Source organism: Panulirus ornatus, chromosome 20 (genome assembly GCF_036320965.1).
Source record: "Panulirus ornatus isolate Po-2019 chromosome 20, ASM3632096v1, whole genome shotgun sequence".
Lineage (NCBI taxonomy): Eukaryota > Metazoa > Arthropoda > Malacostraca > Decapoda > Palinuridae > Panulirus > Panulirus ornatus.
Genome location: NC_092243.1, coordinates 50,103,896 through 50,122,926, shown reverse-complemented (window position 1 = coordinate 50,122,926; position 19,031 = coordinate 50,103,896). Strand labels below are relative to the sequence as shown.

The 19,031-nt window shown below is 41.0% G+C and overlaps 1 protein-coding gene across 1 annotated transcript in view; it reads right to left on the bottom strand.

Moving 5' to 3' along the window:
* Window positions 1-6,761, bottom strand: part of LOC139755998 (uncharacterized) — a 149,035-nt gene extending 142,274 nt beyond the window's left edge. The window contains 1 exon segment of the mRNA XM_071674922.1: window positions 6,589-6,761. Within this exon segment, the coding sequence (XP_071531023.1) occupies window positions 6,589-6,623 (35 nt within the window). The 5' untranslated portion in view covers window positions 6,624-6,761.
* Window positions 6,762-19,031: the final 12,270 nt, after the last annotated feature.

The following is a 19,031-nucleotide window of genomic DNA, read 5'->3' as shown; positions in this document are numbered from 1 at the left end:
ACATTAAATAACCTTACCAACCAGTGAACAATACAGTCACCCACTTTTTTAATAAATTCCACTGCAATACCATCCAAACCCGCTGCCTTGCCAGCTTTCATCTTCCGCAAAGCTTTTATTACCTCTTCTCTATTTACCAAATCATTCTCCCTAACCCTCTCACTTTACACACCACCTCGACCAAAACACCATATATCTGCCACTCTATCATCAAACACATTCAACAAACCTTCAAAATACTCACTCCATCTCCTTCCCACATCACCACTACTTGTTATCACCTTCCTATTTGCCCCCATTCACTGAAGTTCCCATTGATTCCCTTGTTTTACGCACTTTATTTACCTCCTTCCAAAACATCTTTTTATTCTCCCTAAAAGTTAATGATACTTTCTCACCCCAACTCTCATTTGCCCTCTTTTTCACCTCTTGTACCTTTCTCTTGACCTCCTGCCTCTTTCTTTTATACATCTCCCATTCATTTATCTTCACCAAATTCCATTAGGTTCACTTCTGCCCATTTGTAAATTGTATATATTTTTTTCAATCCATTTAATCACTTTCATATCCAATAATCATTTTGCTTACTCTGATGTTATCAGCAAAGCTCCATACTATGCTATCCCTTACCTTGCTCTAAAATCTGATATCCTTTGTAATGAGTACAGAGGCTAACACCATTCCCTGTGGTATCCCAGAGAGAACATCCTCCTCCTGGAGAGAGAGAGAGAGAGAGAGAGAGAGAGAGAGAGAGAGAGAGAGAGAGAGAGAGAGAGAGAGAGAGAGAGAGAGAGACTACATACCTGGTGTGAATACCTGGTGAAGTCTTCAGGGGTCCTCTATCCAAACAGCCCAGGGCGCAGGGTTGGGTCATTCGTTTTCCATGCTACTGCACAATGCAGCCCGAGGGCCTATGTATCCCTGCAGGCTGGCTGATCTGGTACAATTTGTAGGAACTTGTCCAGAACACTAAAACTTCTCCAGCAAGCATCCAATATTGTTTCTGATAACTGCAGGCATACTGCACTTTTGTATTTCAGAGGTAGTATTTTAGTCTTCCATGCATGTCATGCCAGTAAGAGATTTCCAAATGTAACTTGGGGACCATGCCTTCTAGGATTTTCCAGTCATTTATGATGATATACCTCTCCCATCGGCACTCAATGGAGTATAGCCTCAGTGATTTCTGCCATTCCCAATGAGGGTGCATTCAGTAATTTCAGTTTTAACACACACACACAGTTGCAACACACTGGGAAACCCTCCTGAGTACCAAAGAAGAGGTGAAATAATGAATGACAAGACCACTTCAATACCAAACATGCAGCAAACATATACCATTGAGATAAAAAGTAGAAACAGCTTACCTAGCAAAGGAAAGAAAACTTACTGGATGAATTACCAGATATATGAAGTAAAAATCAAAATATACAAAACACAGGAAAAAGAAAAAGAGAAAAAAGGGGCAAAAGCCATTACTGAAGTAAGACATACCCCAAAATACTTTTAATTGTATGCAAAATGCAAATCCAGAACCAAAACCTCAATTAGCCTGCTTAAATCAGAAGGTATATTTACAGATGACAGCCATGAGACGAGAGATTCTAAAAAAGACAACATGAATCGGTAATCAGTGAGCCAAAAACAGCATTATCAAAAATGAACCAACAAACCTCTTCCAAAACAGTAATCCCCCCAGTCTGCACAAAGCAGATATCACCACCTCAACACAGGATTTCAAAAGGGACTTTTGAGAGCATGCCCAGGCACTCAGCCCCAGGCCCAGACTCATGGAACTCAGTCTTCATAAAGAAATTCAAAACGCCACTAGCATGATTACTAAATATTCTCAGGAAAAAAAGTCTAGATTCTGGCATTATTCCTGAAAGTTTAAAAGTGACTCACACTGCCCGACTTAGTACACAAAGGTGAAAGCAAAGCAGTCCCACAAACTATCAATTAATACCATTAACATCATACATCATAAGAGGCAAATTGACTGAATTCATGGTGGAAAACAATTTACATAACCCAGGACAAAATGGTTTCACAGCAAGAACATCCAGCTTCTCTCACTTGCTTGACCACTGTGATGGGATTGTTGAAGCACTGGAAAGCAAAGAAAATGCAATGTGATTTACACAGACTTTGCAAAAGCATCTAACAAATGTGACCATGGTATCATAGCACATAAAATGTGAAAGATGGGGATACCCAGAAAGACGGAGGTGGACGTAAGACTTTTTAACAAGCAGATCACTTGCAGCTGTAAACACTATCTCCAATACCCCATGGTAAAAAGCTCAGTCCCCCAAGGAACGGTGCAACCCTCCTGTTCCTCACTCTTATTTCTGTTTCATATCATCCTCTGTGGATAATACAAGTATGAAAATCATATGGAGAGAGGATGCTGAAAGTCTACTGAGAGACACTGATAAAGTCTTCAATTGGGTCACTGAAAACAACATGTTTTTCAATGGTGATGTTTCAACAGCTCCAGTATTGGAGAAAATGAAGAAATAAAAAAATACAGTGAAGGGGGCTAATGGGGAGGTGATAACAAGTAGTGGTGATGTGAGAAGGAGATGGAGTGAGTATTCTGAAGGTTTGTTGAATGTGTTTGACGATAGAGTGGCAGATACAGGGTGTTTTGGTCGAGGTGGTGTGCAAAGTGAGAGGGTTAGGGAAAATGATTTGGTAAACAGAGAAGAGGTAGTGAAAGCTTTGTGGAAGATGAAATCCGGCAAGGCAGAGTGTTTGGATGGTATTGCAATGGAATTTACTAAAAAAGGGGGTGACTGTATTCTTGACTGGTTGGTAAGGTTATTCAATGTATGTTTGACTCATGGTGAGGTGCCTGAGGATTGCCAGAATGCTTGCATAGTGCCAATGTACAAAGGCAAAGGGGATAAAAGAGAGTGCTCAAATTACAGAGGTATAAGTTTGTTGAGTATTCCTGGTAAATTATATGGGAGGGTATTGATTGAGAGGGTGGAGGCATGTATACAGAGCATCAGACTGGGGAAGAGCAGTGTGGTTTCAGAAGTGGTAGAGGATGTGTGGATCAGGTGTTTGCTTTGAAGAATGTATGTGAGAAATACTTAGAAAAGCAAAAGGATTTGTATGTAGCATTTATGGATCTGGAGAAGGCATACGATAGAGTTGATAGAGATGCTCTGTGGAGGGTATTAAGAATATATGGTGTGTGAGACAAGTTGTTAGAAGCAGTGAAAAGTTTTTATCGAGGATGTAAGGCATGTGTACGTGTAGGAAGAGAGGAAAGTGATTGGTTCTCAGTGAATGTAGGCTTTGCGGCAGGGGTGTGTGATGTCTCCATGGTTGTTTAATTTGTTTATGGATGGGGTAGTTAGGGAGGTGAATGCAAGAGTTTTGGAAAGAGGGGCAAGTATGCAGTCTGTTGTGGATGAGAGAGCTTGGGAAGTGAGTCAGTTGTTGTTCGCTGATGATACAGCGCTGGTGGCTGATTCGTGTGAGAAGCTACAGAAGATGGTGACTGAGTTTGGTAAAATGTGTGAAAGAAGAAAGCTGAGAGTAAATGTGAATAAGCGCAAGGTTATAAGGTACAGCAGGGTTGAGGGACAAGTCAATTGGGATGTAAGTTTGAATGGAGAAAAACTTGAGGAAGTGAAGTGTTTTAGATATCTGGGAGTGGATTTGGCAGCGGATGGAACCATGAAAGCGGAAGTGAATCATAGGGTAGGGGAGGGGGCGAAGTTCTGGGAGCGTTGAAGAATATGTGGAAGTCAAGAACATTATCTTGGAAAGCAAAAATGGGTATGTTTGAAGGAACAGTGGTTCCAACAATGTTATATGGTTGCGAGGCATGGGCTATAGATAGAGTTGTGCAGAGGAGGGTGGATAAGCTGGAAATGAGATGTGTGAGGACAATATGTGGTGTGAGGTGGTTTGATTGAGTGAGTAATAATAGGTTAAGAGAGATGTGTGGTAGAATAAAAGAGTGTGGTCGAGAGAGCAGAAGAGGGTGTTTCAAAATGGTTTGGTCACATGGAGAGAATGAGTGAGGGAATGAGAAGTGTGAGACCAAATTGGAGGTGGAAGGATGGAGTGAAAAAGATTTTGAGTGATCGGGGCCTGAACATGCAGGAGGGTGAAAGGCGTGAAAGGAATAGGGTGAATTGGAATGATGTGGTATACCAGGGTCGACGTGCTGTCAATGGATTTAACCAGGGCATGTGAAGTGTCTGGGGTAAACCATGGAAAGTTCTGTGGGGCCTGGATGTGGAAAGGGAGCTGTGGTTTCGGCGCGTCATTACATGACAGCTAGAGACTGAGTGTGAACGAATGGGGCCTTTGTTGTCTTTTCCTAGCGCTACCTCGCGCACATGAGGGGGGAGGGGGTTGTTATTACATGTGTGGTGAGGTGGCAATGGGAATGAATAAAGGCAGACAGTATGAATTATGTACATGTGTATATATGTATATGTCTGTGTGTGTATATATATATGTATACGTTGAGTTGTATAGGTATGCATATTTGCGTGTGTGGACGTGTATGTATATACATGTGTATGTGGGTGGGTTGGGCCATTCTTTCGTCTGTTTCCTTGCGCTACCTCGCTAACGCGGGAGACAGCGACAAAGCAAAATAAATATAAATAAAATAAAAAAATACAGAATAAAAAACAGACACAAACACAGGAGAAAATGAAAAACAAATACAGAACAACAGACAGACACAGATGCTTGGGAAAATGAATAACTCAAAAACAATATAAAATACCACAGGGACCTATACTATCATAAACCATTGTTCATGAACAATGTGAAAGACCTCAGGATACCGATGTTTAACAACCTAAACTTCAGCAGAAAAAAAAAAGGCCTTTTGCAGAAGAATGGTAGGCTGGATTCTGCATACCTTCAGACAAGGAAACAAATGATGATATTGCTTAGGATGCTAATTCTTTCAACAATCTAATACAGCTGTGTTCCAACATTATTCTTCAAAGCAGGCAAAACTGGAGAATCAGAGTGTGTTCAGAGATCTTTCACAGCTCATATCAGTATGGTAAAGGAAATAAATTACTGAGAACAGCCAAAATTTCTGAGGCTATATTCCTTAGAATGCACATGGGAGGGGAATATCATCATCATTATCTATCTATCAATTATCTATTATACTTTGTCGCTGTCTCCCGCGTTAGTGGGGTAGCACAAGGAAACAGACAAAGAATGGCCCAACCCACCCACATAAACATGTATATACATACACGTCCACACACGCACATATACATACCTATACATCTCAATGTATACATATATATATATATATACACACACAGACATATAAATATATACACATGTACATAATTCATACTGTCTGCCCTTACTCATTCCCGTCGCCACTCTGCCACACATGAAAAGACAGCCCCCTACCCCACTAGGAAAAGAACACAAAGGCCACATTTGTTCACACTCAGTCTCAAGCTGTCATGTATAATGCAACGAAACCACAGATCCCTTTCCACATCCAGGCCCCATGGTTTACCCCAGACGCTTCACATGCACTGGTTCAATCCATTGACAGCACATCGACCCTGGTATACCACAATGTTCCAATTCACTCTATTCCTTCACGCCTTTCATCCTCCTGCATGTTCAGGCCCCGATCACTCAAAATCTTTTTCACTCCATCTTTCCACCTCCAATTTGGTCTCACACTTCTCGTTCCCTCCACCTCTAACACATATATCCTCTTCGTCAATCTTTCCTCACTCATTCTCTCCATGTGACCAAACCATTTCAAAACAACCTCTTCTGCTCTCTCAACCACACTCTTTTTATTATCACACATCTCTCTCGCCCTTTCATTACTTACTCGATCAAACCACCTCACACTACATATTGTCATCATCTATACCTGGAAACTCCTAGAAAGTATGGTTCCTAGAACACTTTTGGAAATAAAATCTTATTTGCATGACAGGCATGGATGACTGTAAAATATTACATATGAAATCCAAAGGTTCAACATGCACAAAAAGAAACACCTTAACTGGTATCATCAGAAACACTAAAGGATGCACAATGAAGTTTAAGTGTCCTGGACAAATACTTACAAAGTGTACCAAACCAACCAGATTGTGGAGGATATGTGAGCCTGCAGGCTGTTGTTTTCAACAACTTGGTAGATCTATGATTCAACCCAACAGCCAGGGTCCAACATGAATGACCCTTTATGACTTTAATAAGTATTCAGCAGTTAATTTGTTATGCACGTATTTATTATGTACAGTCCAAAATCCTTCAGACGATCTTTAATTCCTGCTGCATCAGTATAGGTTGCAGTTGAGATCCAGACCTCATAATTCATATGGTCTTTAGTATAGGGCAAGCAGGCATGTGTTTCAGTGAAGGCCACAAATAATGCATCCGATTCATTCAGCGAGCCACTTATAAATGGGATTTCATTTATTTTGTGTGCTGAGATGTAGGCAGGTGGTGGAATGGAAAACAACAGATGCAAAGGAAGGAAAAGACTATTATGAATAAGAACAAAAAAAAAAAAATAGTAAAGAATGGCAGTAAAAAGGCAAAATAACTAACCTGACTACTTTGTCTGTGTCCACTGATGAGTTCATCAAGGTACAGGTAGTTTTTGTTGTTCCTGACAAAAGCCGTGTGTGTATCTGACTGTAAGTGAAGACGTAGACTTGTGTAGGTGGTGGTACACAATTCACAGTAACCACGGTCTTTGATTTTTGTCCCACGGTTTCTGTCCTTTGCGTGCCTGCAAAGTTAAACGTAAAAATTTAATTACATCGAAATAAACTTGCAAATAAGTATGTATGCAAATGTAAATGGATTAATAAGCAAATACATAAATAACACATATTCATATGGAAAATTCATATTTTCTTACCTTCTTTTATACAAGTTTGCCAATTCCATGTTACTGAGGTAGTGCAGGAAAAGATGAAGAAATAGCCTTATTCACTCACTTCCAAGACCCTACCAATCTTTCCTGTGGTTTCCCCTGACTGCTTCATATGCTCTTGTTGAATCTACTAACAACACATATAATGCACACTAAATTGCTCCAATTTTTCACTATGCCTTAAACACATCACACTCTCCTGTATGTTTATGCCTTAAGCGTTCAAAGCATCTTTCACTCCATTCTTCCACCCCCTCCTTGGTTTCTCCCTTTTCCTTGTTCCCTTCAATTCTGACAAGTAAACCCTCTTCGTCATCCTTTCCTCATTCACCTTATCCTGCTTCCATATCTCTCTCTTACCCTCTCATTTCTTATTCAATCAACCCTCCTCACACCACACTGTCCTCAAACACTTCTTTTTCAAAATTCCCTATTCTTTACATTCTTATCTGAGGCCCATGCCTCACATTCATACAACAGTGACAGGACTACTATACCATTAAATGTACCCTTCTTTCCCCTTTAAGACAGTGACCATTCTTTCCACACATCCTTCAATGCTCCAAACCAGACCAATGCTCCCTTACCTCAGCTACCAGGTATCTAAAATACTCCACTTTCTCCAGGTTCTCTCCATTCAAACTCACTCTAAATAATCTATTTTCAAACTCACACTGCAAATAATCTACCTATTTTCACAATTAAACCTAATAAATTTGTTTATATTCACATCTACTCTCAACTTTCTCTAACCATATACTATCTCAAACTCAGACACTACTTTTGCAGAGTCTCACTTAAAACTAACACCAGTACAATGTCATCAGCAAACAACCGATTCACTTCCCAGGCACCTCCATCCCCAACAGACAGCATAGCTGCTCATCTCTACAAGGCTCTTGAATTCACCTACCTCAGCATCCCATCTACAAACAGATTAAACAGCCATGGGGATGTATAAACTTTTATGCATCACGTATGAAACACAACATTCACTCCCTAAACCACAGACATCAACTTAAATGGCCACAAAACAAACTAAAACACACTTATTGGTACCAAACTTGGACAAGATAAAAAATCCCTAGTTTCCTCTATTATAGATTCATGCCTGGGCATGTCAAAAGCAAATATAAAGTTACCAACAACACAAAACTTACAACAAGCACCTAGCAATCAAAACATTCAACATCTGCACTATGAAACAAAAATATTTTTAATACAATCCAGCTTTAATAAGTTCAGCATTTAATCTTTGCAACAGCACTAGACCCTTCTCATTCTAGCTACTCCATGGCCAACAAGGATTAACACAAATAACAGACACTCCAACAACCTATTCATACTCACAGATCCCCTCTGCCCCATCAAACATAACAATGATAAAACATACATGCACCGAAAAGACCAAAAAAGAATGAAACCACCACTCTCCGAACCCAGTTTTAAATGTCATCCCACCAGACATTCACTCATCTGCAACTATACTCTCTACTCATGTACAAACTACATTTTCCCATCTATGTTTTGGCCACCAATCATCACTTCAGCATTACAAACCATTTTTACATGTCACAAGGCCCATCATAAAGCGTTCACACAGAAAACAGTGAATACTTACTCCTCAACTACCCTGCACTCAAAAAGGAGCACACAAATCATCATCACACTTTATGACCTGTGGTCCTGCTCCATGGATATGGCTGGCTTCCTGAAAATATTAGGAAGCCCACAGAAGGAACCCCTGGGGGTAGGAAGTAAGGAATATTTTTACATTTGGTCACACAGGTGGGCACAGGATAGAGCTAACGCAAAAAAAATTGTATTTAGGGTGTGAAAAACTGTCAATGGACAGAGCCAGGACACACAAAAAGGTCAGAGGAAACCATGGAAAGGTCTGTGGCGCCCAGTTCAGGATAGCACATTCTGGTTTCAGTTCATTACACATGATAGCTGGAGAGTAGCTGTGAGTGAATGAGGCAATTTCTTCATCTGTTCCTGGTATTACCTAACTAATATAAGAATTGGCAAACAAGAATTAAAAAAAATCACGTATAGTGTATATAAAAATAAATCTATTTTGATTCTTTGAATAAATTCCATACAACAACACTGGATGCCTCTCACCCAAACCACTTCATAACCAACTACTAAACCCAATACAGAGATGCTTATCCCTAATTCTCACATCAGCAACTTATACTCACAAATCTCCCCTTCCCTAACAAACAAAACACATTTACACAATGATGACTAAACCAGCATTAACCTTTTACAGACAGTGGCTGTATTTGTACAGTTTAAGGTGTCAGAGCTCTAGCCGCACATATCTGGGTTGCCTCTTCCCACTCATTCAAAAAGGAAGGTATGCTATATCAGTACACAGTGGTGCCTTTGGTCACAAGCAAATACTATATAATCAACATTTTGAAAAAATACCAGCATGTTAGTTACCCATAAAATCCGATGGAGTACTATGACCGACTGTGTCAGTACTCTAGCCATACTTATATCGGCTGCCTTTTTCTGCTATCATTTCAAATTGGAAAGCATATTCTGTAAGTATGCAGAGATACCAAAGAAATGTGTAGAATGGCAAAATGTGAGGGTAAACAAAACAAGGGTTAAGAATGGGATATATTTAGAGAAGCACAGCTGGAACGTGCAAGAGAAGTATGTAGCATGCAGGTGGTGTGCAGATTAAATATAGTAGAGCGTGGTGAAATGATGAAGTAAAGTTGCTAATGAAAGGGAAAAGAGAGGTGTATGGGGAATATTTAAAAGAGAGGAGCACAAAAGATTGGGAGATGTACAAGAAAAAGCAGCAAGAGGTTAAGACAAAGGTGCAGGGTCAAAAAGGGGGTAAAAGAGTCAGGACAAGTGATTATCGGTAAATTTCAGGAGACTAAGGTGTTTGGAAATGAGGTTAATAGTGTGAGAAAAAGACAAGAACAAATAGGAACATCAGTGAAGGGGCAAGTGGGGAAGTGCTAACAGGTGTTGATGAGGTAAGGAGGGGATGGAGTGAGTATTTTGAAAGACTGTTGAATGTGTTTGATGACAGGATGTCAGATGTGGGGAGATGTGAGAGTCATGGAAAGTACTTTGGTAAAGTGCAAGTGCAAGAGAAGTGTGTGGCATCCAGAAGGTGGTGTGCAGATTAAATAGGGTTGTGAGTGGAGGGATGAAGAACTAAAGATGCTAGTGAAAGGGAAACGAGAGGTGTATAGGCAATATTTATGGGAAAGGAACACAAAAGATTGGGAAATGTAAACTTCAGGAGAATAAGATGTTTGGAAAGGAAGTCAATAGGGTGAGAAAAGCAAACGAACAAATGGGAACATCACTGAAAGGGGCAAGTGGGGAAGAGCTAACAGGTGTTCATGAGGTGAGGAAGAGATGGAGTGAGTATTCTGAAAGACTGATAAATGCGTTTGATGACAGGGTGGCAGATGCAAGGACCTGTGAGATGTAAGTGAGTCCTGGAAAGTAGTTTAGTGAAGGGGAGAAGAGGTGCTAAAAGCGTTGTATAAGATATGAAGCAAGGATGCAGAAGTAAATAGCAGTGCAGTCGAATTTCTTAAAAATGAGGGTGACTTTTTTCACCAGTTAGTCAGGATTCTCCATCTACGTATGGATCAGGATTAAGTGTATGTAGATTGGGAGAATATATGTATAGTGCTACTATATAAAGACCAGAGGAACAATAGTATTTATTTATTTATTTTATTCATTTGGCTTTGTCGCTGTCTCCAGTGTTAGCGAGGTAGCGCAAGGAAACAGACGAAAGAATGGCCCAAACCACCCACATACACATGTATATACATACACGTCCACACACGCAAATATACATACCTATACATCTCAAAGTATACATATATATATACACACAGACTTATACATATATATACATGTACATAATTCATACTGTCTGCCTTTATTTATTCCCATCGCCACCTTGCCACACAGGGAATAACAACCCCCTCCCCCCTCATGTGTGCGAGGTAGCGCTAGGAAAAGACAACAATGGCCCCATTCGTTCACACTCAGTCTCTAGCTGTCCTGTAATAATGCACAGAAACCACAGCTCCCTTTCCACATCCAGGCCCCACACAACTTTCCATGGTGTACCCCAGACGCTTCACATGCCCTGGTTCAATCCATTGACAGCACGTCAACCCCTTTATACCATTCACTCTATTCCTTGCACGCCTTTCACCCTCCTGCATCTTCAGGCCCCGATCACTCAAAATATTTTCACTCCATCTTTCTACCTCCAATTTGGTCTCCCACTTCTCCTCGTTCCCTCCACCTCTGACACATATATCCTCTTGGTCAATCTTTCCTCACTCATTCTCTCCATGTGACCAAACCATTTCAAAACACCCTCTTCTGCTCTCTCAACCACACTTTTTATTACCACACATCTCTCTTACCCTTACATTACTTACTCGATCAAACCACCTCACACCACATATTGTCCTCAAACATCTCATTTCCAGCACATCCACCCTCCTGCGCACAACTCTATCCATAGCCCACGCCTCGCAACCATACAACATTGTTGGAACCACTATTCCTTCAAACATACCCATTTTTGCTCTCCGAAATAATGTTCTCGACTTCCACACATTCTTCAAGGCTCGCAGAATTTTCGCCCCCTCCCCCACCCTATGATTCACTTCTGCTTCAATGGTTCCATCCGCTGCCAAATCTACTCCCAGATATCTAAAACACTTCACTTGCTCAAGTTTTTCTCCATTCAAACTTACCTCCCAACTGACTTGACCCTAAACCCTACTGCACCTAATAACCTTTCTCTTATTCACATTTACTCTCAACTTTCTTCTTTCACACACTTTACCAAACTCAGTCACCAGCTTCTGCAGTTTCTCACATGAATCAGCCACCAGCGCTGTATCATCAGCGAACAACAACTGACTCACTTCCCAAGCTTTCTCATCCCCAACAGACTTCATACTTGACCCTCTTTCCAAAACTCTTGCATTTACCTCCCTAACAACTCCATCCATAAACATATCAAACAGCCATGGAGACATCGCACACCCCTGCTGCAAACCTACATTCACTAAGAACCAATCACTTTCCTCTCTTCCTACACGTACACATGCCTTACATCCTGGATAAAGACTTTTCACTGCTTCTAACAACTTGCCTCCCACACCATATATTCTTAATACCTTCCACACAGCATTTCTATCAACTCTATCATATGCCTTCTCCAGATCCATAAATGCTACATACAAATCCATTTGCTTTTCTAAGTATTTCTCACATACATTCTTCAAAGCAAACACCTGATCCACACATCCTCTACCACTTCTGAAATCACACTGCTCTTCCCCAATCTGATGCTCTGTACATGCCTTCACCCTCTCAATCAGTACCCTCCCATATAATTTACCAGGAATACTCAACAAACTTATTTATCTATTTATTTTGCTTAGTCGCTGTCTCCCACGTTTGCGAGGTAGCGCAAGGAAACAGACGAAAGAATGGCCCAACCCACCCACATACACATGTATATACATACACGTCCACACACGCAAATATACATACCCATACATCTCAATGTACACATATATATATATTATATATATATATATATATATATATATATATATATATATATATATATATATATATATATATATATATATATACACACAGACATATACATATATACACATGTACATAATTCATACTATCTGCCTTTATTTATTCCCATCGCCACCTCGCCACACATAGAATAACATCCCCCTTCCCCCTCATGTGTGTGAGGTAGCGCTAGGAAAAGACAACAAAGGCCCCATTCGTTCACACTCAGTCTCTAGCTGTCATGTAATAATGCCAGAAACCACAGCTCCCTTTCCACATCCAGGCCCCACACAACTTTCCATGGTTTACCCCAGATGCTTCACATGCCCTGATTCAATCCATTGACAGCACATCGACCCCAGTATACCACATCGATCCAATTCACTCTATTCCTTGCCCGCCTTTCACCCTCCTGCATGTTCAGGCTCCGATCACTCAAAATTTTTTTCACTCCATCTTTCCACCTCCAATTTGGTCTCCCACATCTCGTTCCCTCCACCTCCAACACATATATCCTTTTGGTCAATCTTTCCTCACTCATTCTCTCCATGTGCCCAAACCATTTCAAAACACCCTCTTCTGCTCTCTCAACCACGCTCTTTTTATTTCCACACATCTCTCTTACCCTTACATTACTTACTCGATCAAACCACCTCACACCACATATTGTCTTCAAACATCTCATTTCCAGCACATCCACCCTCCTCTGCACAACTCTGTCCATAGCCCACGCCTTGCAACCGTACAACATTGTTGGAACCACTAGTCCTTCAAACATACCCATTTTTGCTTTCAGAGATAATGTTCTCGACTTCCACACATTCTTCAAGGCTCCCAGGATTTTCGCCCCCTCCCCCACCCTATGATTCACTTCCACTTCCATGGTTCCATCCGCTGCCAGATCCACTCCCAGATATCTAAAACACTTTACTTCCTCTAGTTTTTCTCCATTCAAACTTACCTCCCAATTGACTTGACCCTCAACCCTACTGTACCTAATAACCTTGATCTTATTCACATTTACTCTTAACTTTCTTCTTTCACACACTTTACTAAACTCAGTCACCAGCTTCTGCAGTTTCTCACATGAATCAGCCACCGGCGCTGTATCATCAGCGAACAACAACTGACTCACTTCCCAAGCTCTCTCATCCACAACAGACTTCATACTTGCCCCTCTTTCCAAAACTCTTGCATTCACCTCCCTAACAACCCCATCCATAAACATATTAAACAACCATGGAGACATCACAGACCCCTGCCACAAACCTACATTCACTGAGAACCAATCACTTTCCTCTCTTCCTACAGGTATACATGCCTTACATCCTTGATAAAAACTTTTCACTGCTTCTAACAACTTGCCTCCCACACCATATATTCTTAGTACCTTCCACAGAGCATCTCTATCAACTCTATCATATGCTTTCTCCAGATCCATAAATGCTACATACAAATCCATTTGCTTTTCTAAGTATTTCTCACATACATTCTTCAAAGCAAACACCTGATCCACACATCCTCTACCACTTCTGAAACCACACTGCTCTTCCCCAATCTGATGCTCTGTACATGCCTTCACCCTCTCAATCAATACCCTCCCATATAATTTACCAGGAATACTCAACAAACTTATACCTCTGTAATTTGAGCACTCACTTTTATCCCCTTTGCCTTTGTACAACGGCACTATGCAAGCATTCCGCCATTCCTCAGGCACCTCACCATGAGTCAAACATTCATTGAATAACCTTACCAACCAGTCAACAATACAGTCACCCCCTTTTTTAATGAATTCCACTGCAATACCATCCAAACCTGCTGCCTTGCCGGCTTTCATCTTCCGCAAAGCTTTTACTACCTCTTCTCTGTTTACCAAATCATTTTCCCTAACCCTCTCACTTTGCACACCACCTCGACCAAGACACCCTATATCTGCCACTCTATCATCAAACACATTCAACAAACCTTCAAAATACTCACTCCATCTCCTTCTCACATCACCAATACTTGTTATCACCTCCTCATTAGCCCCCTTCACTGAAGTTCCCATTGATTCCCTTGTCTTACACACTTTATTTGCCTCCTTCCAAAACATCTTTTTATTCTCCCTAAAATTTAATGATACTCTCTCACCCCAACTCTTATTTGCCCTCTTTTTCACCTCTTGCACCTTTCTCTTGACCTCCTGCCTCTTTCTTTTGTACATCTCCCACTCATTTGCATTATTCCCCTGCAAAAATCGTTCAAATGCCTCTCTCTTCTCTTTCACTAATAATCTTACTTCTTCATCCCACCACTCACTACTCTTTCTTATCTGGCCACCTCCCACGCTTCTCATGCCACAACCATCTTTTGCGCAATTCATCACTACTTCCCTAAATACATCCCATTCTTCACCCACTCCCCTTACCTCCTTTGTTCTCACCTTTTACCATTCTGTACTCAGTCTCTCCTGGTACTTCCTCACACAATTCTCCTTCCCAAGCTCACTTACTCTCACCATTCTCTTCACCCCAACATCCTCTCTTCTTTTCTGAAAACCTCTACAAATCTTCACCTTCGCCTCCACAAGATAATGATCAGACATCCCTCCAGTTGCACCTCTCAGCACATTTACATCCAAAAGTCTCTCTTTCGCGCGCCTATCAATTAACATGTAATCCAATAACGCTCTCTGTCCGTCTCTCCTACTTACGTACATATACTTATTTATATCTCTCTTTTTTAACAAGGTATTCCGAATCACCAGTCCTTTTTCAGCACATAAACCTACAAGCTCTTCACCATTTCCATTTACAACACTGAACACCCCATGTATACCAATTATTCCCTCAACTGCCACATTACTCACCTTTGCATTCAAATCACCCATCACTATAACCCGGTCTCGTGCATCAAAACCACTAACACACTCATTCAGCTGCTCCCAAAACACTTGCCTCTCATGATCTTTCTTCTCATGCCCAGGTGCATATGCACCAATAATCACCCATCTCTCTCCATCAACTCTCAGTTTTACCCATATCAATCTAGAGTTTACTTTCTTACACTCTATCACATACTCCCACCACTCCTGTTTCAGGAGTAGTGCTACTCCTTCCCTTGCTCTTGTCCTCTCACTAACCCCTGACTTTACTCCCAAGACATTCCCAAACCACTCTTCCCCTTTATCCTTGAGCTTCGTTTCACTCAGAGCCAAAACATCCAGGTTCCTTTCCTCAAAAATACTATCTATCTCTCCATTTTTCTCATCTTGGTTACATCCACAATTTAAACACCCCAATCTGAGCCTTCAGGGAGGATGAGCACTCCCCGCGTGACTCCTTCTTCTGTTTCCCCATTTAGAAAGTTAAAATACAACGAGGGGAGGGTTTCCAGCCCCCCCACTCCCATCCCCTTTAGTTGCCTTCTACAACACGCGAGGAATGCGTGGGAAGCATTCTTTCTCCCCTATCCCTAGAAACAATAGTAAAGTACTCAAATTACAGAGGTATAAGCTTGTTGTGTGTATCTGTTAAGTTGCATGGGACAATGGTGTTTAAGAGGATTAGGGCATGTGCAGAGCATCAGATTCGGGAGGAACAGCATGGTTTCAGGAGTGGCATAGGATATGTGGCTCAGGGGCATGTTTTGAAAAAATGTGTGTGAGAAATATTTACAGAAACAAAACGAATTGTAACATGCGATAGGGTTAATATATCACAGAGTGGAAGGAAAGCTCCCAGAAGCAGCGAGAATTTTCTATCAAGAGTGTCAGGCCTGTGTGAGAGTAGGAAGATAGGAAAGTGAGCAGTTCTAGGTGAAGGTTGGTTTGTTGCAACTGTGTGATATCAAAATGGCAGTTTAATTTGTTTATGGATGGGATGGTGAGGGAAGTAAATTTGAGGGTCTTGGAAAGAGGGCAAATATTTAGTCGGAAGGGGGTAAGGGAGTCAGGGAAGTGAGTCACTTGTTAACTGCTGATGACACAGCACTGGCTGCAGATTTGAGTGAGGAAGTACAAATGTTGGTAACTGAGTGCGTGAAAGGAAGCAGTTGAGAGTAAATGTGAATAAAAGCATGATTAAGTTTAGCCTGGCAGGGGAAAGGTTAGTCGTACTGTGAATTTGAATAGAGAAATTTGGAAGGAATGAAGAGTTTCAGATACCTGGGAATGGGTGCAGCAGTGAATGGAACCATGACAGCAGAAGTGAGCCATGCATGGTGAGGGGGCAAACGTTCTGAAAGCACTATGGAATGTGTGGAGAGGTTGTGATTTAGAAGGGCAAAAATGGGTATGTTTGAGGGGTCAGTAGTCCCACAGTATGGATGTGAGGCATGGGCTATAGATGACGATGTTTAGAGAAGGGTAGGTGTGTTAGAAATTGAAATGTTTGAGGACAATATGTGATGTAAGGTGGTGTGATCAAATAAGAAATAAATGGGAAAGAGGGACGGGTGTGGTATGTATGGTTCACGGTAAAGTGCCTGAGGACTGACAAAACGCATGCATAGTGCCACTGTACAAAGGCAAAGGGGATAAAGGTGAGTGTTCAAATTACAGAGGTATAAGTCTGTTGAGTATTCCTGGGAAATTATATGGGAGGGTATTGATTGTGAGGGTCAAGGCATCTACAGAGTTACAGAGTATCACACTGGGGAAGAGCAGTGTGGTTTCAGCAGTGGTAGAGGATGTGTGGATCAGGTGTTTGCTTTGAAGAATGTATGCTAGAAATACTAAGAAAAACAAATGTACTTGTATGTAGCATTAATGGATCTGGAGAAGGCATGACAGAGTTGATAGAGATGCCGTGTAGAGGGTATTAAGAGTATATGGTGTGGGAGGTAAGTTGTTAGAAGCAGTGAAAAGTTTTTATTGAGGATGTAAGGCATGTGTACGAGTAGGAAGAGAGGAAAGTGAATGGTTTGCGGCAGGAGTGTGTGATGTCTCCATGGTTGTTCAATTTGTTTATGGATAGGGTTGTCAGGGAGGTAAATGTAAGAGTTTTGGAGAGAGGGGCAAGTATGCAGTCTGTTGTGAATGAGAGGGCTTGGGAAGTCAGTCAGTTATTGTTAGCTGATGATACAGCGCTGGTGGCTGATTCGGGTAAGAAACTGCAGAAGTTGGAGACTGAGTTTGGTAAAGTGTGTGAAAGAAGAAAGTTAAGAGTAAATGTGAATAGGAACAAGGCAAATAAGTTCAGTAGGGTTGATGGACAAGTCAATTGGGAGGTAAGTTTGAATGGAGAAAAACTGGAGGAAGTGAAGTGTTTTATATATATATATATATATATATATATATATATATATATATATATATATATATATATATATATATATATATATATTTATTGACTGGTTGGTAAGGTTATTTAATGTATGTATGACTCATGGTGAGGTGCCTGAGGATTGGCGGAATGCATGCAGAGTGCCATTGTACAAAGGCAAAGGGGATAAGAGTGAGTGCTCAAATTACAGAGGTATAAGTTTCTTGAGTATTCCTGGTAAATTATATGGGAGGGTATTGATTGAGAGGGTGAAGGCATGTACAGAGCATCAGATTGGGGAAGAGCAGTGTGGTTTCACAAGTGGTAGAGGATGTGTGGATCAGGTGTTTGCTTTGAAGAATGTATCTGAGAAATACTTAGAAAAGCAAATGGATTTGTATGTAGCATTTATGGATCTGGAGAAGGCATATGATAAGAGTTGATAGAGATGCTCTGTGGAAGGTATTAAGAATATATGGTGTGGGAGGAAAGTTGTTAGAAGCAGTGAAAAGTTTTTATCGAGGATGTAAGGCATGTGTACGTGTAGGAAGAGAGGAAAGTGATTGGTTCTCAGTGAATGTAGGTTTGCGGCAGGGGTGTGTGATGTCTCCATGGTTGTTTAATTTGTTTATCGATGGGGTTGTTAGGGAGGTGAATGCAAGAGTTTTGGAAAGAGGGGCAAGTATGAAGTCTGTTGGGGATGAGAGAGCTTGGGAAGTGAGTCAGTTGTTGTTCGGTGATGATACAGCGCTGGTGGCTGATTCATGTGAGAAACTGCAGAAGCTGGTGACTGAGTTTGGTAAAGTGTGTGAAAGAAGAAAGTTAAGAGTAAATGTGAATAAGAGCAAGGTTATTAGGTACAGAAGGGTTGAGGGTCAAGTCAATTGGGAGGTAAGTTTGAATGGAGAAAAACTGGAGGAAGTGAAGTGTTTTAGATATCTGGGAGTGGATCTGGCAGCGGATGGAACCATGGAAAGCTGTGTAGGTATGTATATTTGCATGTGTGGACTTGTGTGTATATACATGTGTATGTGGGTGGGTTGGGCCATTTCTTTCGTCTGTTTCCTTGCGCTACCTCGCAAACGCGGGAGACAGCGACAAAAAAAAAAAAAAATATATATATATTATATATATATATATTATATATATATATTATATATATATATATATATTATATATATTTTTTGCTTTGTCGCTGTCTCCCGCGTTTGCGAGGTAGCGCAAGGAAACAGACGAAAGAATGG